Raw genomic sequence first — 22551 nt, forward strand, 5'->3', positions numbered from 1 at the left:
TGAAGCTTTTTCTGAAATATAACAGAGCTGTATATAATATAATATAATATATATATAATATATATATTATATAATATATATTATATAAAAATATATCTAAATATATAAATATATATATAAATATAATTATATAAATAGATATATAATCTGTCTATATATAATATAGACAGATTCTTATGAGGTCTGTATTTCAGAGACTTGATGCAGATGTAAGAAAGCCAGAAATGAGTGCCAGAAGGATTGGACACTTGAGTGATGGGAAGTGAGCTGAGCCTTGTTCAAATAAAATTATTCTCTTTTATACAGTGTCTCCCAATTTAGTTTGAGTGGGGGCAGTGCCAGCTCAGAAAAGAAAGTGAAACTGAAAAGAATTTAAGTGATGTAATGATTAACCTTAAATTCTAGACAATACACGTTTCTGCTGTACTGTTTATCTGTGATAGAGTTTCCAAGTTTGATTGGTTGGTTGTTTTTTTCCTATGGTTTCATCCCCAGCTGGGTTAGCTTATAATTGATTACATTTGTCATTTAGTAACCCTTCATGGTGGTGCCTTGTGTGAGCTGTGTTGCTCCACCAGCTGCCTGACATCTTCCAGCAGTTATGTCAGGGACCTCTTTGCTGGTTGGGTTTGCAACTGAGTGAAGGCTTGTAACGTTGCTTTGGAAAACACGCCGGCTTGTCGATCCTTTCAGATGCTTTACGGTCCTTCAAAGTACTGTGGATGAAGAAAAGGAACTCGGGTATAATTGTGCTAAATACACTAAAGAGCCTATCAGAAAAGTTGTTTTTTTAAAATTTAATTTAATTTTATTTTTATTTTTGTTTTTCCCTTTTGAGGCTTGGGCTACAACTGCAGATTTTAAATTGGCTTCTTTTTTCCCCAGAAATTTTAAGTGATCAGTGGTATAATATAGCAAAATATAAAATGAATATGTAGCAATAAATATTTGTAATTAGTAAATAAAACAATTGTTTGTTTGGTTTTTAGTTGTATATTTAACAGCTTTTCTTCATTGTTGTTGGGAAACTTTTGGTCACTTGTATTACTCTTCCCTATAGAATGATTAGCACGGTGGCTAAAAAAGATGAAATGCCTGACCAAAAGTTGGACCATCAGCGCAACTCTGTCAACTAAGCAAGAATTTTATTTTCTTTATTAGCTTTGATTCATATTTGATCTTATGGAGGGAGTGCTGAATATTGTAAGATATTTTTGCTTTGAAAACAGGATTGCAACAGTGTGTTGTACCATAATCTTAAATTGTGGTTTCCCATGTTAACAAGCTTAATCCTATGTTGCCGCTTGCTGCATACTAGACTCTGGGCAGAGAGGACAGCAGATGCTGCACACCGCAGGGCAGGGAATTGACTTGCAGTGGAGAGCCATAGGGAGGGAAGCCGGTTGCACAGCAGCTGCACATGGAGTGCTTGGGGGTGCGGGATGCTCGCGCTGTGGCGCCGGGGTGCAGGATGCTCGCCCTGTGGCGCCGGGGTGCAGGATGCTCGCCCTGTTGCACCATGGATGCAGGATGCTCGCCCTGTTGCACCATGGATGCGGGATGCTCGCCCTGCGGCGCAGGGGGTGCGGGATGCTCGCCCTGCGGCGCCGGGGATGCGTGATGCTCACCCTGCGGTGGGGAAAGGCATGGCAGAGGTGGCACCAGGTCATGATGATGTTGCCTCCGTTCTGCAGAGCAGCTTTGGAGCAAAGCAAAGAATGTGCTGCCAGCTCTGTGCCAGGCTGAAGTTCTTTTGTGCTTGGGAAATCTTTAAGTACAGTTTTGGTACCCTGTACCAAGGCAGGAAGGCAGTGGCCTGATACTGATGGAGCAGAAAGCCCTTTCTGCATTTATTCCAGCAGATACCCACATTCAAAGCTAATATCTCTTATTTTTCTGTTGCTATGAAACTATAAAAGGGGATGTTAGTATACCAGGTTGCTTACTGGCTTATTTTCAACTGGTTTTTAATATAAGATGAACATTTTGGAGTCTTTATAGAATGGCTCAAGTATGTATACACTGCTGTAAGAGCATGTTTGTATCCATGATGTTTATCCAGTGACGTTTTGATTCACTGTGGACAAAATTCTGAAGTTTTCACTTACTGATAAAGGGAGGCTTGGCTGAAAAACTCTGTACTGAGAACAGTCTTTCAGTACAAATGTTGTTATACTTCATTTCAGTGAAGACAGTCATGTCTAATATTAGTTAGTGGCTTTTTGGTGTGGAGGAGTAAAACTTTGGTGTTGTTGTTTTCCTTATGGTAGCATCAGGAACATTGTTTTTCAGATGTGAAAATGTTCTTTTCTGTAGAGAGAGAGAGGATGATGCCCCATAATGATGCTGTGCTTAATGTAGTCTGTAAAGTTGATGTTAGTTATAAACAGCCCTTCTGTAAATGGGGATTCCTCTTTGTTTACTGAGAGCTATATTTGGGTGAGTAGTAAAAAAAGAGGGAAATTAATTCTGTGATTAGGTCTTCATGTTAGAGAGAGGGATGTTCAGAACAGTTGTAAGTTAAATTTAAATGTAATTTATGAAAAGAGTGCACACTGGCTTAGTGAAAAATGTCATTTTAGCTAATAAGTAACTGCTACCTCTTTGTTAAAGAACCATTTTCATTGGAAACTGTGCTCAAATATCTGTGACCTCTTGTTTTGGAAAACTGGTGAGCTGGTGTTAAACCACTTGTTGTGGTTTAACCCGAGTTAGCAATATAACCATGATAGCCGATCGTTCACTCCACCCCCTCTGTTAAATATGAGGCATGACACTAATGGGATGGAATACTCCCCCTCATCAATCCGGATGTCAGTCAAGCTCTGCCCCATCCCTGCTCAGAATGTCCTTGGCTCCCAGACCAGAGCAATTTAAACCCTTAGCTCTGTCCTGGGGTGTTATCTTCTTGCTCTCAAATGAAATCAAGTAATGCTAGCTACAAAAAAAATAAAGGTTTCTAACTGCATGAAGAAAATTAACTCACTTTCAGTCAAACCGGCATACCACTTCATGTGTAACAATCGCTCCACTTGAGCAGATGTAATTATTCAGTGCATGCATAATAAATTTTGAGTATATGCAGGAGGTAAGATGACAATTTCTCTTAAGAAACCTGGGATGTTTGGAGTGTTTAGTGCCCTCCTGAGGGTACGCTGGCAAGAGATTTCAAGAAAAGAAGCTTTGACGTTGCAGTTGAACACAAACCGCAGCAATCGGCCTTGCTGGGCTGTGGCAATACAGCATTGAAATCCCTTGAGATCCAAGCTGCCTTTTTTAATTCATTATGAATTTTGGCATTGCGCTCTAAGTGGGCTGGAATGAGCTAGAAGCTACTGCCTAAAGTTCATACATAGGAAAAACCTAAGTGACTTATAGAAAGTGGAGCATCTAGAAGTTGGCAGTGGGAAATACTAATAGTCAAATAGCAGATCAGGTGAAGAAGAGTGACTGACAGTGACAACCATTGGGGTATGTCCAGGGGGCTGGAGGGACAGCATGGAACTTGAACCTGGAACTTGTGTGGAGAGAGACTTTGAGTCTGTGATGGGTGAAAGAGCTGTCTGTAGAGACCCTGCTGGGTTCTGAAGCCAGAAATTTGGGTGTCCTTTGAAATCCTGTTACTTTACATCAATGAGTATGTCACCTTATTATTGGTTTATTCTGCTGATGGAAGTAACCTCTAAAAACCTGACCACTAGGTAATTGCTTCAATTACAATGAGTTCTTCCCTTATGGTTGGCCTTAATTTGTGTTCATCAGTTATTTCTGTTTGTTATAAATGTGATGTTGAGGGAGCTATAATACCATCTCTTAAGCTCACAGTGGTGTTATCAAAGACCATGTTACCTTGGCTAGATTTTACCAATAATTCAAAATTGAGTATTAAAGAGATACTGAACAACAGAGGAAGTTACCTCTCTCTGAAGAATCAAGACCACCTCAAGAAGGTCATGGCAGATGTAATGGCATGTAAGAGCAGCATAGATTTTATCAAGGACGTGTACGAAAGGGTAGATAAGTCTGCATTTTGTTCATCTAAACATATGTTTTAGAACATAAGATGAAGTTATTGGCTTTTCTTTTTGTACCTGTTCCAAAAGCTAATGCAGTGGTTGCTGTTAGCTTTGTGCTCTGATTATTGAGTACATGGGCAATTGCTGCTGGGCCGAAAATAAACTGACTTTTTGTCCTCTCTCACTAGCACTCATTATCTTTGCTATCAAAATAAAATATAAGTGCTCTCCGTTCCGTGAAAACACTGAGCTGTGTTTTCCAGGAAATGAAGAGCTTGGAGTAAATCCCAAAGCACGATCTCGGCAGCGTCCGCCTGGTGTGCTGCTGGAAAACAGAGCAGCTCAAACAAACCTGGGCTCATCCCGGTGTGCAAACGAACCCAAAGATAACAGATAAAGCCACCAAAGGATACATTAAAATCCGGAGGCTTTTATGTAGAAAGATGGATCAAGTGAAAGATTTACTACTTCAATTCCACCTAATTGATTTCTGTTGCTTAAATTAGAGCAAAACCTCAATGCTACCGTCTATCCAAAGCCATTCGTTCTTAGCTTACAAAGCAGAATATTGTAATTAACTAAATTGAATGTTTCTTGGGGCTCTTTTAAAGAAAAGACTAATTTGCTTACAATGCATTGGACAGTCTGTCGAAATTGTCTGGCATCTGTCCAGTTTCAGAGCATCTGAGACTTGAAATCATGGGAGCAACTACTCTGGATTTCCTTTATAGGTTACTCTGCTCCGGGTGTCGTCAGAAGGAATGGAAGAGGGAAGGAAAGTGATGGAGAACTTGGTTTGCTTTGATTTTTGTTGGTTGGGTGGGTTATTTTTGTTGGTTTTGGTTTTTCTTAATCCTCCAGTATCACCACTAAAGTGTACAGGAAGAATTGCTCATCTCATTAATTAGCTTTTACACTCAGCTTTTGGACAGAATGACCAGCTGCCTTTCTGAAGCCAGGTAACTCTTTACAACTAATGGCTACTAGTCCAGAGATTGAGCTACTGTGATTTATCTCCATTGGGAAGCGTATATTAAAATTCTAATTGCTTACGGTTTAGCTTACTAGTACTGCACAAGTTACCAATAACTGTTTGGTTTTTAAAACTGACTCAGGAATTTTGGCATACATGGGGATGTCTTGGTAGATCTTGGGTGCTCTGGAGCAGAAGCATCTAGAAGCTATAGGAATACTGAAGAAATGAAGAAGAATATTAAATATTGTTTAGGTGGTAAACAACTGATACACTGAAAAATTACTATTATCCTTGCTTCGTAAAAAGTTCAATTATCTTTATTATATCCTGTTGCCTTGAGTTGCAATATTTGATTTGAGATAACTGCGTTAAGATACAGAATTTCATGATGCTTATTAAAATTATCTCCTGAGATTATTTCGACAGTCTTAGTACAGGTATAATGGTTAGGAAAACAAAACAAAAATACAGAACAGTTGCTTGGCCAGGTATGAGTCCTGCTGCCTTATTCTGTTTGCATAACACGTTCTTTGATAAATCAGGAATTTTGAATATGTATGTTAGGTGGTTATAAAAGGAGAATTCAGTCTGTATTGTGGCTCCTTTAAAATGAGATAGCATTTGAAAAATTAAGCATTTAAGTAAAAGAAAAAAACATGTAGGGAGAGAAGCTTATCAATATGGGTCTCATCCTATTCTGTGTATCTTTTTAGGAAAAAAAAAAAGGCAAGAGATTTGAAAATGGGAAAATGTAATTTTCAGTTTGATAGCAAGTAAAATAAATAGGAATGTCTTGTCCTAAAGTAAAATTGAATTGGATTATTTAAAATCTGAAAGAATCAGATTGAAATATAATTCTTCTCAGAGTTCCCTGACTTAATAGTGTTTTGTATTTCCCTCAGCTTTGGTCAAATTTAACTGGCAGGATTGCTTTTCAACACTGTCCCTCTCCAATGGTAAAAGACCTTTGCAAACTACTGTTAATTCCCTGAAAACAGGAATCTGCTTTTTTTCATCCTAATGTACCAAACTTTATTGATCTGGCGATAAAGTGGGAGCTACAGCCAAAGCACCTGGTCTAAAAGTAAATCGGTGATAACTGATTTAAGATACATCATGAGTGATACATCATGCTCTGTAACTTTGGGTATGAACTATGTGGTTTAGGTGTTGATTTCCTTATGGGACCTACTTTCAAAATATTCTGGTTGCCCAGTTAGACCTAGCTAAATAATGATGAGAGAAGGATACTCAATACCAGGAATTAGGAAATAGAAGGAAGGAGAATAGGGAACTTGTTCTTAGTCTGCTGTTTCTCACCCTAAAACAGTTCTACCAGGGAATATTGTGAGGTTGTATTTTCCCCTCAGTTTCTCCAATGGGTGTCCCTTTGCATTCCTGGAGATCCGAGTGCCCCACTAATCCTGGCAGTAGGTTAAACCCAGGAGAATGAGGGATTGGTCTAAAATTAAGTATTTTAGATGTCAGGGAATCCAGTTTTCGTTTTCTTGTCTCTTCTCACCCCTGCTGGCCATGGTCTGTGTTGTGATGCCACGGAGGAGCTACAGACCATTTGGATTTCACATTTGTTTCTAGAGAAGTTGGTTGAATATTGCATATTTTAAATGTACAGGGTATTTGTTTAACAACTTTATTGAAGTGATATGTGTTACCTCATGACAGACTTGCGAAAAATACATTTATATAAAAATGTTTGAATTGATAACACAATACTTTATACCAATGTATAATAAATATTGCCCATGGTTAATTTATTATTTTGGATGAAGACAACCAATGTTACAATTATTTTGTGACAATAGCAGTTACAGCAACCTGCACTGAAATCACAGGAAATGTGAATCTGTTTCTGTGCTTCAAGTAGGTTTTGTCTTCACAGTGGGGAACACACTAAAGGGGTGGGTTTCTTCAAAATTCCTGTCTTCTATTTTATTTTCTTTTTTAAATGCAAAGGAAAATTAGATAGTAAAGCATGGACTTTAAGTAATTCTGTCTGTTAAACAGTTCTATACAGGCAGATTTGGTTTGATTTGTTTCAAAAATATTTTAAATAGAACATAAATTCTGCAAATAGTGGAAGAAGCATGAGACAGACACAACATCCTTAATGAAAACACTCAGTCTCTTTCATGCTCTGCATCTACCTTTATTATGTTAATCAAATTCCGTGCAGTTCCCAGCAGGGGTGTGTGAAAATTATCTCTTCAAATAAATGAATGCAGATTATTTACTACATATCAAGAAGCTTGTTATAGGTCTTTGATCTTTGTCTTGGTCCAGACACGGATCAGAGCAGTTATTAGAACTGTGACTTGTGCAGTGTCCCCTTGTCCCCTGGGGTGGCCGAGCTGAGGTGAGAGGCAGCTCTGCCAGCCCTTGGCCTGGGACTACCTGCTTGGGATTCCCAGGGTGACTTTAAGTGGTCCCAATATAATTCAGTTCATTATGCCTCCAGGGTACTCTGTCACATGTTCTTGTGGGGAAGAATGAAGTGCATATCATTGGGGCTGCTGAGAGGAAATGAGAGAAGTCTCATTCTCTTCTACTTTTAGTTTATTTTAGTTTATTTTGCAGATAGCTGGAGGTAATGAGCTCTTCAAATCACTCCTCATCAGAAGTCCCACTAAAGTAGTCAAAGTTAAGTGCGGTGTATCTGAGAAACAGTCTCTAGAAAAAGTGAAGTTTGCCGCTCTTTTTTCAGTGCAATATTCTCCTCTTTGTTCTCTCTGTATGTGACGATTATAAGAGTTAAATACCGCATTTTCTGTCTTAATTGGTTTTTGCCTCACTGATAAATTCTGTTGAAAGTTAAAAGTCTGTGGGGTTTCCGTGGGAACAGTATATATGCTATGCTGTATTTTGCTTCAGGATAACGTTTTGAACATCATAAACCAAATCATGGACGAATGCATTCCACATGAACGGGCCAACCGAGACTTTTGTGTGAAGTTCCCGGAGGAAATACGCCATGACAACCTTGCAGGACAGCTTTGGTTTGGAGCAGAAGTAAGTCTTTCATGTTTCTGTTACTTGGGGTTAATGGACAATTTTTTTCAGCATAAAGCCCGAAGTTTAAGTTACTTCTTGAGACTTTTCTGGATATGGTGCATATAATTTCAGGGCAAAGTAATTATCTTTGAGAACTTAGTCGGGGTGCCCGGTAGAAGGGGACTGCGTAACTATGGGTTTGGTATTGGTTGGGCTACCAGTGTACTGGTTTATTTTCATAGTTGCCTGCTGACAAGTAAAGATATAAAAGGAAATTTTATCACAATAAAAGTTTCTTTCCAACAAAGATAAGTTCATGCTGTCTATTTTTTTTATGCTATAACTCATAATAAACATACATAAGTTTGAGATGACAATTGTTGCACATAATTCACTTGTTTCATGTGTATGCTGAAAATATAATGGTTTCTGTGTAAAACACTGAAGTCCATCTTTCTTCTCTTACTTGCTTTCTCTCAAAGACCTGCTTCTACAGCAACCTGTAGGAACAGGGGGTTTTTGTAGTGAATGAGCTTTAATTGTTTTAACCAAGGGAAGCCTGAAGTGTCAGAAAAAAAGGGTGTGATATGTAAGGTACCTGTTAGTAGTTGTGGCATGTTTAATGGTAAATGTAGTGTCTTCAGGTCTGCTGGCCTGAAGGTGACTTGAAGCACGATGGATTTGTTGAGGGTTGGGGGAGGAGTGGGCTGGACATCCCACCACACAACAGCACTTGGTGGTGTTGGTTTTGTTGTTTTCACCTTTGCCTTTTCTGTATTTGAAGCAACCTTTCGGCTCCTGTTATCACCCATTCTTTTCTCTACCGATTCGTCCTTTCTTTCTAACGTGCATGCTCTCCATCAGGAGGTCCTATCTTGGTCAGTCCAATGTACCTGCAGATGTTCTGTTTCTCAAACTGTCTTTGACAGTGGTTAATTGTAGGCTCCTCTGAGTCAGGGAAGTCCCAGGTAGAATTTACACAATGGATTTGTTATGTTTTGTCTTCAGGAAAAACAGCAGCAATTTTTCTTATCATGGTCACCTTCAGTGTTGTCACCCAGGTGACACCATGCTCTCTTTTAAAACACTGAGAGTCTGACACATAGGCTTAGTGGTGCTTTCTTGGTAGGTAGGAGAAGATGGGGTCATGCTTTCTGCAGCTATCCATAATGAATCCCTGTGAATCTTGTTATCCTTATTTACTCTAAGGCACTAACAAATTGGGATTACATAAACGAACAGGAAAAATGCCAGCCCATGTAGTAACTTCTCCATACATTGTGGAAAATGCTCGAGGGAATCAACAAGACAGGCAGAATCCTCTAGAAGAAGACCATGTTGTATAAACCATTTATAAACCGATGCTTTTACTCATTCCGAATCAAACTTTCGCTGTCTCCAAATCAAACCAGCAGACTGGAGAGACCTGTTTGTTTCACAGAAACTATTATACATGGTGCTGAAGTCATGCTGACTTTTCCTATGGTAGGCACCGTCCTCCTGTAAATTCATGCAGTAAAGAAGAGTGTATGGGCTGTTACGAATGTACACTTATGTATCCTTGTCAGTACAATCACTCTGAGTTATCAGACTAAGAGAACATATCAACAAGTGAGAATTGTCTTGTCCATATTCCCCACAAATGCTGCTTTGGCTGATCAGAGGTAAGAACATGATCTTCCCTGAGTGCCTCTAGAAGACAAGTTGGTGCATCAGGCTACTGAGCCAGGGCTGGGATTGCAGGTCCCCCTGGAGCTGCAGAAATGCCTCCTGTCCACAGGAGTGCAGGGGACAGGGAAGGGAGACAGAGCTGCAAACTGGGTTTAAAAAAATAAATAAATAAAACCCAACAAACCAACCAACCAAACTAAACAAACAAACAAACAAAAAAACCAACCAAAACCACAAACCAAAACCAAACCAAAACAAAAAAACCCAACCAACCAACCAACCAAAAACTTTGAGACTAGAACAACCTTGCGTATTTTCCATTAATAAAAATATTTCCCTTAATACAGCAAATATGATGTACATTGACACTTGTTGTCTTCCAAGGTATCCCTAAAGGAGCAAAGCCATTCACGGAGATTATTAAATAGCTTTCTTTAAATGGCAAGATTTTTAAAAACTTTTAATAATGTGTTACAGTAAAAATCTGCTTTTAATGTCTTTGTGAGCAGGTCAGATGGAGTCCCTGTGTGATTTTTGGGGCAAGGAGTCTCTTAAATATCTGCTTCCCAGAAACTGAAAGGTCACAGAATCAGTGATTTTATGTTTTTTTTAAAATATATTAATGGTTTCTGTGGGACATGGGATGCTGATCTCGCTGGATCCCTGGGATCATAGCCAGTGTGACCAGTTTTGCGGCAAAAGGCATCACAGCTGCGGAATTTGTGTTCTTTTTGTAAGGAACAGATTTATTTTACAACCTCAAGCAGTACAGCCTGAATCAAAACAGACCATTGATAGTACTTTCTCTGGATTCATATCCCTTTTAAACAAGCAGTCTTTGTGTACATGGAGTATATAGCCTACCAGTGCTTATTGCCTAACTAACCTGACCTCTTATCAGAAGGCCTATGACTCTCAGCATATTGGTCTTAAATCTTTCTCTGTTTTATTGATTTGCAGCAAATTGGGGCCTAGTTCCGCCCTTGTTCGAAGTATTAAATATCACATCTTGTGGGTTGTTTTAACAGAAGAGTAACTTTGCAAAAATTAATATTTTCTCTCTTAATTTATTTCATAGTGCTTGGCTGCTGGTTCAATTATTATGAATCGTGAAATTGAGAGCATGGCTATGAGGCCGTTGGCCAAAGATCTGACCCGAAGCCTGGAGGAAGTGAGAAATATCATTCGTGACCAGGCCTTAAGGGATTTGAACCTCTACACAGAAAAAATGAAAGATTCACTCAAGCACTTTGACGTCCTGTTTGCTGAATTCGAATTAAGGTAGAAGATCTGAACTAAATGCATTGTGGGCATTGACTTGGCTACTACAGCTGTTGGGTGGCTTGTTGGTTCTTGGAAGTTGGCCGTTTTGTTCTGGTTTATTTTTATGGAAATAGTATGTAATCTTTAGTAATTTGTTGTGTTGTTAGACGTTTTCCTTCCAGTGCACCAATAATGAAAAGAAAATGAAATAGCTTTTTAGCCATCAACATTTGCTCTCTTCAACTAAACTATAATCTTCCACTTACATACTGGCATATGGCATTTGAGGGAGGCTTTCCACAACACAAAAGCAAGCCATAAATGTCTTCCATTAATGTTTTCTTTGTCAGATGAAAGGTGACAAACAAGAGATATTAAAAAAAAATGATAGCAAACAGTCTAGAGATTGGGGTTTTGTTCTCTTGTGCTTAGAGATAAAGCAGGATGCGCCCAGTGAATTTAAGAAGGCAAACTGAAATCTGATGAAGTGCTGTTACACAAGCCATAATTAGCTGCAGGAACTCACAGATTTAAAAACTTGTGATTGAAAAATGACTTGGGGGCTTATAGCAAAAATAAAAGTAACTGCTTTGGGGGTATGAAAAGTAGCTACTTATGCACGTTGACCATGGCTTGCGTTGCACTTCAGAATTTAAGCCGGCTTCCCGCACCTCTGAGATGTTTGTGGTGCTGGGCGTAGTTACACACAGGATACTGGACAAGATTATCTATGGGTCTGACATAATACAGCCATTCCTACCTTTAGCAGAACCGGTGTCTTGGAGAGTGTCTTAAATTTTTCTTGGTAATAATCTGTAGACTGTCTTGTCTCCTGTAAAACTGTCTGCCCTTCCTCAGTACACATACTCTGTTCCATTGTGTCGCACAGGTAACCAACTTGTTCTGATTCAAAAAAACATGATTATACTGTTACATTGAGAATATTTTTAATTGGAAACACTGGCTAAAAACATGTATTTAAGTGCAGTTTTGAGCGCAGACACCCATTACAACAGTCAGTAACCATTCCTTGATGGTGCCTGTGAATTGTTTCTGTTTATACCAACTCTACTTACAGCATTTTTCCCTACCATTGTTTTACAAACACTTTTTTCTCTTACTATGTTACCTGTAGTCTACAAATGACCAATTAAGCAATATGGTGACAGAAAACCACTTACTTTTACCAGTATTTCTTGCCTTATGAACTGGTGGGTTTGCCTGTAATTCCACATAGAAATGAGGCCAGATTTTGAGTCTCCTGAATTGTCTCTGCTGAGTAACTGAATTTCACTAATGTAATTGCAGGTCAAACCTTTATAGATGAAATGTGAATTTTAGGTTTTGTGTTGGTTTCTTGGTTTTTGTTTGTTTGTTGGGTTTGTCTTGATTTGCTTTTGGTGGGGTTTTTTGTTTGGTTGTTTGTTTTTTCCTTAAGGAAATGCAGAATAAACTATTGTATCTTCAAGATACGGCTCCAAAGATCCTTCTAGGACCTACCTGCCTGTGCCACACAGTGTGGAGTTCCAATGTACTATGCACTAAATGTGTGCAGTTATAAACTACTATTGAGTTTCACTGTCTCCATCTGCAATAAGTAAATGGGCTGCATTTCTTATGGATTCTTACGCTGTACAATTTTCATAGTGAGTGCTGTCAAAATAAATACAAAACGGTACAAAAAAGCTTATGTTCCTAAGACGAATTGTCCTAGGTTTGTTTTTATTTATGATCTGATTTGTTAAAGTGTGTGAAATAATAGAACATTATTTTATAATCTCCGTAGTTATGTCTCGGCCATGGTACCTGTGAAGTCTCCAAAAGAATATTATGTACAGCAAGAGGTAATCGTACTTTTCTGTGAAACTGTGGAGAGGTAAGCATTTTAGTCAAGTACTGTATTTTCATTTCTATGTGTATTTTCAGTCTGAACTTTTGTGGAAATACTAGAACTGTAGCCTTTAAGAATCATCATAAAACACCAGGTATTTTGCTTTTCTAGTAGGAATGTTAAGAAGTAGAAAGTTAAAAAGCATTAAGCATGCTTGCCAGACACAAGCCTATGCTTTCATTTTCTAGACAGAAAAAAAGACCCAAAAGTTAATAAGCCAACAATAACAATATTGTTGGTATGCTTAGTTAGATGTGTAAGTGAAGACTAAGCATTTAAATGAGCTAAATCTGTTTAAGGCATCAAGACTTAATGATATTTCATGCAAGAATACATGGGGAGATGATTCAAATCATCTGTGAACCTCCAGTGATTATTATTAAGAACTTGGAAAGTCTCTTTCAAATCTATGAGGACTAAAGCTTGACTCTCTATGTATGAAGAGATGTTAAAAACAAACAAAACCAATCCAGTAATTCCTAAGTGTAAGGTACAGTTACTGACTGTAAAATGCACTTGGAGTAAGTGTTGGTTTTACTGCTATATTAAAAGAACTTGTGAAGTAGGACCCAGAGGCTGATGCGGTTGACAGTTCCATTAAGGATTGAAGGGCTGCAGAAGTCACTGCCACCGTCTGTAGGTGACAACAAGATCAGAGGTGTTTCAAGCATTTTAAAAGACAGGATTATAACCCATAATAGTAATGAGTAGGAGGAATTACCTTCCATCAGAGAGTTACCATTCTTTTCAGGACCAGTCAGATCTCAGCAGGACTCATGTGCTGATTTGAGTGTTGTCTTTTGCACCAATATGGACAAATTGGACACGAAATTTGAGGAAATTATGTAACTTTTGAGTAAACTGTGAAACTTACGAGTAAATCAAGAAATTGTGAAGAAACCTGGGAAACGTAGCCAAGTGAAAAGTCTAAACAAATTGGGGTTTGGTCTAAAAGGGGCTTAAGATATTTGAAAAGTTTTTAGAGGACAATGAAGTGTCCCCCAAATATTAACCCTCAGACTTCAGCAATAATTACTGTATAAAAATGGCTTTTCTTTAATGTGGTTAGTTCAGGGGAGGTTGACCTAAAAGGTTATAGCAAGTTTTATTTCAAAATGAAACCAAACACTTTAACCTATTACTTTAAAAATGTTTATTTTAATTGAAAAACTCTAAGCAGAAGTGGTTTTCCGTATCAAGCTGCAGCTTGGCATGAAATAGTAAATAAAGAGGGCAAGCAGCATAAAGAATATTTTGGTTTTGGATGGCTATAAAAGCTTTGTGTTGAAAGTTGTTGGTTTTCTTTAAGCAGAGACTACGGCAGTCCGTTACATACATAGTGTTTTAGATTGTACAAAAATAGTTCATGAGTTAAATACTATCAGTTTGGTCTGGATTATAGCATATTTACAACTTTTTTCCAGTTTAAATTTATTCTTCAAGAGTTTGATCTCTTACTTCATAGTTTTATTTTTCTGCCTAGAGCCTTAAGGCTTGGATACCTCACTCAAGATATGATAGATGACTATGAACCAGCTTTAATGTTTACAATTCCAAGATTAGCCATTGTATGGTAAGGAATTTTAACTACTCTCTTTATTTCAAAAACTTCATTCAGAACTTCAGCATGTTTTCTTTCACATGAATTTGCTTGTACTTTCTCTGTTTTTTTAATCATGACCAGTTTCATGTGGACTATCAAAAGAAAATAATAAAAGAGAAGGTAAAACTCTAACTATAGAAGGCAGGAATGTGGAACAATTGATCAGTCATCCTCCGGAAAGAGATTTAAAGATGACTGAAGAACATCAATCTATAGAGTGTCACGTTTTCAGAATTATTTTTTGAAAGCAGATATTTTGTTACACTCAAGGATACAAGTCTTGAAAACCAAACATTTTCCATAGGAATTATGTATTTTTCTTAGTGACTTCAGTTTCAAAAGGAGTTGTCATGCCAAACTGAGTGTGTTGTGACCACTGAGTTAGGCTTAAATGTTTTCCAAGGAAAGTATTAACATGCGTAATGTTGTGTAGATTTGTGCCCTATATTGACCACTCAAGGCAACTAAATAAAACCAGGTTTTTTACTTCATGCAGTTTTTGCAATATTGAACAAATCAGATGCATTTTTCCTAATGCGTCTTCATGATTTACTAAGACAGCCGTTTCTCTGGAGTAAAGCCAGCATGTGTTTAATATTTTACTGTTGTGAATGTTTTAAAGTTAGCTAATATAAGCAGCATAATTGAGGGAAATAAGAAACCTCAAATCCTGAGTGTAGTACACTTCTCCTCAGGAAATCTCTGTGGCCCATTGTTCCTGTTAAATAGGATATTGTCTGTAACTGTTATTCTAAAAATGATAACAGTAATAATCTGATTATCGAAAGACAAGTGGAGTGTGAGAACTCAGTTTGAAGCTGCTGAAAGACACAATGAAGAAGAATACATTATGACTAACTAGAAAACCAAGGGCTCTCTGGAAAATACACCGTTAGCCCCCAAATTACAAAGGAGGAGAGAGGGGCAGAAAAGACGTTCAACTACTCCTAAATATCCAATGATCTGGAAATAAGTCACTACCATGTGAAGTTCCACCAAAAACCAAAACCATCCAGATGTGGTGTTGTCTGGAAGAAGTGCAGGCCTTTGATTTGGGCTGTGAAAGATGAAGCCTTTAAAGTCAAGACAAATGCATCCCAAAGTTGCCATGGGGTCACTCTGTTCCTTAATGAGACAGATGGGTCTGGGGCAAGAAGTGCTGGATCCCTTTGGGTCTGTAATAGCAAAGCTTTAAGGAATACTTTTCAGAGTCACTTTTGTCTACAGTTGGTTTTCAGACATCGGTTTACCATACACATTATACAGCATATGTTGCCTGGTGTGTTCATAAGTGTCAGTGAACCTCGCACCTGGTATGTTTGATCCCTGACACACAGACAGGTTTGAGCAGGAGTGGAGGAACTGTTGGGAATTCTACAGTGAAGTACATGAACGTTTTCAGAATTGTGAACTAACCTCTTTCCAGGGACATTTCTGCAAGTGCTGAGTTGATTTAGAAGTATGGTATTATCTAAATGTATTTTATGTGATTTAGCAAATGTGTTTTCTCTTCTACCATGTGTTAGTATCGGATTGTATTTATAGAATCAAAGAAGAGTTCAGGTTGGAAAGGACCTTCAAAGCTCATCCAGTGCCACCCCTGCCATGAGCAGGGACATCTTCACCAGATCAGGTTGCTCAGAGCCCCGTCCAGCCTGGCCTGGGATGTCTCCAGGAGATGGTTCATCCACCACCTCTCTGGGCAACCTGGGACAGGGTTTTACCACCCTCAGTGTAAAACATTTCTTCCTCATGTCTAGCCTGAGTCTCCTCTCCTTCAGTTTAAAGCCATCACCCCTTGTCCTGTTGTAACAGGCCCTGCTGAAAAGTCTGTCCCTATCTTTCTTCTAGGCTCCTTTTAAGTACTGAAAGGAACTCAGGAGTCAACTATCTTACCTAGAAATTATTTAGACTGGAAATAAAAAGCCATTTGAAACCTCTCTCTAGTGGTCTTTCTTCAACTTACTTGATAATCAGTTTATTCTTTTATTTTTTTTTATGTGTCGGCTTCAGCAATGATATAAATGTATGTTACTTCCCTTACGTTTCCGTTGCTTTTTCTCATGTTTTGGGAGAGGATGGGGTTCTTTTTCTGTTGCATTAAATAACATCCAATTCTAACTGTGGGCAAATAAGACAAAAATAAGATAACAATATGTAAAAACTCTAGTCCTAATGTTTACATACCATTACATTTGACCCCTTACTCAGTAGGTGTTCTATATAATGAAATTTTCATTTTCGTGTGTGTTCATGCATATGTTTGTATTACAGTGGCCTTGTTGTCTATTCCGAGGGACCATTAAACTTGGACCATAAACCAGAAGATATGTCTGAACTCTTCAGGCCTTTTCACACATTGCTAAGAAAAATAAGGCAAGTAATGAAAGGTGGTTGTAACTGCTTCTCTTCTGAAGTGAAAATCAGAGGCTCAAAAACCCACATCAATTCCTAGGAAAGTGTTTCTGTTTGCTATGTTAAACATAAACTGTGTTGTCATCTCATTTGCTTGATATACCCATTAAATAACTAAAAGCAGTTTTTCATTTCATGGGAGTTTTCTGAACATTTCTGCGATACTTTCTCTCTCTGAATATAATTTTATTACATTTCAGATTGTCCTTATGGTTGGGTGATGCCTGAAATACTGAAGTTGCAGTTTATTTTTGGGAGAACCTGTTTCTAATTAGCATCAATGTTTCTGTTTAACTGGGCTTATTACATTTTCTCAGTATGTTGTGATGCAATACTTAGGTCATTCTTAATCTGATAGAAATGACGATCAGTTTTTCATATTGTGGACCTGTTTTTACAAGGTGGATCATTTTATATATATACACCTCTTTTCACAGTACTTCAGTCTTGATAACCATTGGAGATGTTGGCTTTGGCTCAATTTAAGTATAAAGGGCATTAACATATGTTTTTCTTAGTTGAGGTGTTTAGAAGACTCATCTGTAACTTTGGAGAAATGAAATTGTATCTTTAAAGTATCTTTATATTCAGTTTTTTGTTTTCACCCTCAGGGTATTTTATCTGGGTGTTAAAAAGCCCTTTTCTAAATCTGTAAGCCGTATTGTTTTCTTAGAATTCAAATGTATAGATCAACTGCAAATGTTGTTCCTAGGAATCTCTAGAGACAATTTGGCGGAAGTTTTCCTTTCACTTGTCCAATTTTCACCAGTTTATTGCCTTCCCTGTGTGTCGTGATGACAGTTTGATGTAAGAATATTTTTCATATAGATAAGTTTATCCAGATTAATCTCCTCTAACTCTAAGTGAGGCACCTCCAGAGGGAGAACTCAAGCTCTACCAGGGGTGGTTCAGAGAGGAACCTATATCTGAAGTTGGTTTGTACCAATATCCAAGCCACATCCTTTTGTGTCTCTTGAGGGTTTCCCAGGATTTCTGTCTAGAAGTGATACAGTTTTATTTTTAGGTACATTATATTTATATTGAAATCTCAGAATTAAAATTTACAAACTGACTTTTTTTATGGTTTTGTAAAATACTGAGCGAAGAAGAGCAACATGAATTGAGGAGCAAAACCTAAGTTAAAGAGGGGAAAGCAATGGTACTGAAACTTAAGAAGTCTGTGAAGTTTATGTTCAAGTATCTTATTCCCAATATATGGCTGTCACAGGAATGTTCACCAGCATTCCACTGGCTGACTAAAGCCAGAAAGAATATTTAAAAGCTAAATGCTTCTCATAATCTTTCTGCTTGCTGCTGACATTTCACAGTATGGAAAATGAAAATCAATGAAGTCAGTTTATCGCTTAGTCCATTTAATTTTCAGTTAATCTGAACTTAACGCTTGGGTTGAAAACACATTAGTAAAATGCGTGTTTGTTCAATAACTATAAATTTCAATGGAAAAAATGAAAATACTCTTTCAGAATGTGATCACACCTCTGCAGTATCATAGAATCACAGAATGTCCTGAGTTGGAAGGGACCACAAGGATCATCAAGTCCAACTCCTGTCCCTGTGACAACCCCACAGTTTGCACCATGTGTCTGAGGGTGTTGTTCAGTCTCTTCTTGAACACTGTCAGGCTTGGGGCTGTGACACCTCCCTGGGGAGCCTGTTCCAGTGTCCAGCACCCTCTGGGTGAAGAACCTTTTCCTCATGTCCAACCTGAACCTCTCCTGGCACATCTTCCTGCCATTCCCTTGCATTCCAGTACATTCCTCCATAAAGTTCTACAACTTTTTGGCCAACTTAATATTTTAACTCATGGAATAACACCAAATACACAGCTGATTATTGTGTAGGTAATTTTTGAGATATATTATCCTAAAACATTGCTCCTGCTGAAGGTAGCGATAAGCACTGTATTTATGTGGATCCACGTAATTAAATCAGAACTAGCAGAGAAAAATATCTGTTGGCTAGGGAAATTTTTGGTGTCCTATTGGTGGCTGGCAACTTTGAAAACAACTGATATTGTGTAGACTGAGCAAAAGCAGTAAGATAAGGGTTCTTGTTAAGGTTTTGATAAGGTTGGGCAGCAAACAATGACTTTGGGTGCTTTAATGCCTAAGCAAAGTTCTTTTGTTGATTTTTATTTTAGATATAAAACATCAGCATTGGTATTTTATACATCTACCAATGCACAATTATACAGTAGTGTTATCTCTGTTCCTCTTAAACTGAGATATTTGAACTGTTTCTACCAAACTACCATAATCTGCCTAGTAAGTACTCAAAGCCATATCACAGATATTTAGCTTGGGTGCCTGTGACACTGAACATTCTTCAGATAAAATGTTACCTATACAATATATATATTTGAGGCTGCTACATGGAGATTTTCAAATGTAAGCAAACTTGGGATTTTGCTGTACTGCTTAATTCTGCCCTGTTTCCAGAGCCCTCTGCTTGCCTGGCACTTGTTTGTGGACCATTACAGTTGATGGGAGCGTCTCGATGGGTTTTGGTGGTGCAGAATCGAGCACACTGCACGTCGAGCGGTGCAGAATCAGAGGATCGGACCATTTCAAGTACACCAAAACCCTTCTGTATCATTAACTAGAAATTGTATGTGGTGTACCTGTTGTCAATGTGTTAAAGAATGTGGGGAGGCTTGTGAAACTCATTTGCTTTTAAAGTCTGCATAGTGATTGGGGGGAAACTGGTTAGTTTTCCAAAGGTGGCTGTGTTTAAAACATTGATTTAAAAGTTCAGCAGTAAAGGAGTACCAGTGATATTTATGGTGTGTCAGTGCTGATGTGTCAGAGTGGATCTGTGGACTTTGCTGTGCTGAGCTCAGCTCAGCACCACAGAAGCAGGAGGGTGCAAATTTCATTCCTGTACCTGCATCGTGTTCTTGTGGCAGCAGTTCCATAAAGGCAGATGGTGATGCTCTGTTCAGAGCATGAACCGAGGCACAGGCTGGCAATAAGAACAATGCCATTCTCCGAAAACAGACAATTTAAAATTCTAGTTGGAACAGGAGCAAAGTAAATGAGGGAAACTTGGAGAATGTGCAAGATCAGTGCATCTGGGTGTTCATCCTCTATCCAGCCAAATTTGTCTTTAAATGAACATTTAGCCTCAGATCTTTGAAGAAGTAATTTGTGCACCCTGGATATTGGCAGCAGAGTAAAATTACGTTTATCCATTTTGCAATAGGCGTAGTAAATTTCTACTGCTGCTTGTAACGAGCAGAGTACAGCTTAAGGACTTTGTTTTTCTGCTGATGGTTGTAGCCGCTGGAAGAAAAACATTCCTCATGTTTTCAAGGCTGGATTGCCTTGCTGTGATACTGTGCCAAAAAGAGTAAAAGCAGGTGAAGCCTCAACCTACACCCTTTATAAATTCAGTGTTCTCTGCAGCCTCTGTGAGCAGCAAGCTCACCACTGCTGCCGGGGGGGCTGCAGAACCTCTCTGAATAATGGAAGCAGAGGGAGAAATCTCTTTTCCATAAGAGCACAGTGCTTGCTTGGATCCAATGATGAGTTACAGATGCTTCAGCAGGAAGGAAATTAATTGTGGAAGTAGCTACAGCTTAATTAAATTTTATGGTTTAATAATGACGCTTGATGTTTAGCTTTAAACTTTCAGTAGTGAGATTTAACATTTCTTTCTGTACACTGGCTCATATTAATTTTATTGTCAATAGGCATTTTAAAACATGCCACGTTCCTAATGTTGGCAGTGAATCCTGTGTAATCTCAAATACAGTGCGTCAAAAAAGTAACTTGATCAAGGATTTGTCACCTTGCAAGGATACTTGTATTTAGCACAGCCCAGTGAGCTTAGGGTTTTTGTATGCAGAGAGGTGAAGATAATTGTCCGAACCTCTTTTAGAACAAGCTGTATTTGTTAACAGCAAAATTTCTGGTGTTTGAATTGGGAAAATGAGAATATTTCCTTTGAATTTAAAGCAGGATTATTTCTCTACTGAAATAACAGGTCTGGTGGACTAGCACATGTAATACAATCAATTCTGTATCGCAGCTCTTGCGAGGCAGCGTGGACCTGACTCACCTAAAAAGACATGAGTACCATCAACTGATTCGATTAGTTTTTTTAAATGAAGCTTTATTTACCTCTCCTTGAAACTGCACACAATTCTTATATTTTGAGGTGGTGTTGTTGACAGAAGCAAAGAGTTTGTTACTTAGGTCAATGAAGCTAGCCAGGGTGAAGTTAATATGTATTTCTAGCACTCGCTTTTCAGTGAAATGTGTGAAACCCATATGGAGTAGCTCTGAGGAGTCGGGAGCTCTGAGCATCCAGACATCCAGGCATCCCGGCCGCTGCTCTGATGTTCTGCAGCCTGAATAGAACCCCAGACTAAATGCTAAAAGACAGAAGATTCAGTCTTAGATTTTTCCCTGGGCCCATTTCATTCTTAGTTATGCTGATCAGCTTGGATGGAATGCAAATCCCTTTGATTGTTTCTAGTATAGTCTGTGTTTGTAGGATTGCTAATTCTTGTGTTTTGAGAAGTGGGTTTGGCTGTGGTGTATGGAGGAGCATAGCTGATGTTTAAGCAGTTTACTGTTGAGCAGTTCCTGACACACACATTTTGATCTGTGCAAGAAGAGTTCCCTGAGGACTGCTGAGCACACAGATGCCACCTTGTTTCAGAAATCCCTGAGCCAGAGGCTGATGTAAGCCAGTGGGATGCACTGGGCAGAGATCCCAGAGGGCTTGGCCTGTTCTTATGCTCAGCCTTAGAACCTACTGTAGAGACAGGCTTCTCTACTTGATGGACCCTGGCCTGACCCAGAAATATTGTATAGAATCATAGAACAGTTTGGGTTGGAAAGGACATTCAAAGCTCATCCAGTGCCACCCCTGCCATGAGCAGGGACATCTTCACCCAGATCACGTTGCTCAGAGCCCCGTCCAGCCTGGCCTGGGATGTCTCCAGGGATGGTTCATCCACCACCTCTCTGGGCAACCTGGGACAGGGTTTTACCACCCTTAGTGTAAAACATTTCTTCTTCATGTCTAGCCCAAATCTCCTCTCCTTTAGTTTAAAGCCATCACCCCTTGTCCTGTTGTAACAGGCCCTGCTGAAAAGTCTGTCCCCATCTTTTTGTTCTAGGCCTCTTTTAAGTACTGAAAGGCTGCAATAATGTCTCCCTGGAGCCTTCTCCAGGCTTAGGTTTTAATATCTTTGCAAAGGTGAGGGTCAAGCTTAAACTCTTCACTGTTGAATTTGCTTACTCTGTGGTTTTTTCAAATTAAAAACCCCCAACTTTTTATAGTCCCACATTACTTTGTTTCTGCTTATAAAATCCTACATCACAGCATGTCTGTAAAAACTGACAAACTCAAAATTCATAATACAAAGCCTCATGGCAAAGATTCTTTTATTCTATGTTTTTTTATTGATTATATTGGTGGAATTCTTTCACAAATAAACAACTATTTGAATGTTGACCTTAAAACTTAAACCATTCTCTGTCAGTTTGTTTTGATGGTGATGTTAAAATGATTAATCTCTTACAGATTACTGTTTAAATAAAAGATCTAAGTAAAGAGATGGTATCATTATATACTGTTTATGCAAAATAAATAAATGTACAGGTCTTGTAAATGTTCTAGTGTGCCACAGATAACTTTATGAGGTAAGTGGCTGTGTCAAAGATTGTCCATTTCC

At 38.5% G+C, this 22551-nt stretch overlaps 1 protein-coding gene across 1 annotated transcript in view; it reads left to right on the forward strand.

Annotated features, from left to right (window-relative positions):
• Positions 1 to 22551, forward strand: part of ZFYVE28 (zinc finger FYVE-type containing 28) — a 160916-nt gene that overhangs the window by 95091 nt on the left and 43274 nt on the right. Inside the window, exons 3-7 of the mRNA XM_080343614.1 lie at positions 7882 to 8019; positions 10751 to 10953; positions 12722 to 12811; positions 14310 to 14399; positions 16704 to 16805. Of these exons, the coding sequence (XP_080199740.1) occupies positions 7882 to 8019; positions 10751 to 10953; positions 12722 to 12811; positions 14310 to 14399; positions 16704 to 16805 (623 nt within the window). The remainder of the gene's footprint in view (positions 1 to 7881; positions 8020 to 10750; positions 10954 to 12721; positions 12812 to 14309; positions 14400 to 16703; positions 16806 to 22551) is intronic.

This window comes from Nesoenas mayeri (genome assembly GCF_963082525.1).
Source record: "Nesoenas mayeri genome assembly, chromosome: 4".
NCBI classification, from domain to species: domain Eukaryota; kingdom Metazoa; phylum Chordata; class Aves; order Columbiformes; family Columbidae; genus Nesoenas; species Nesoenas mayeri.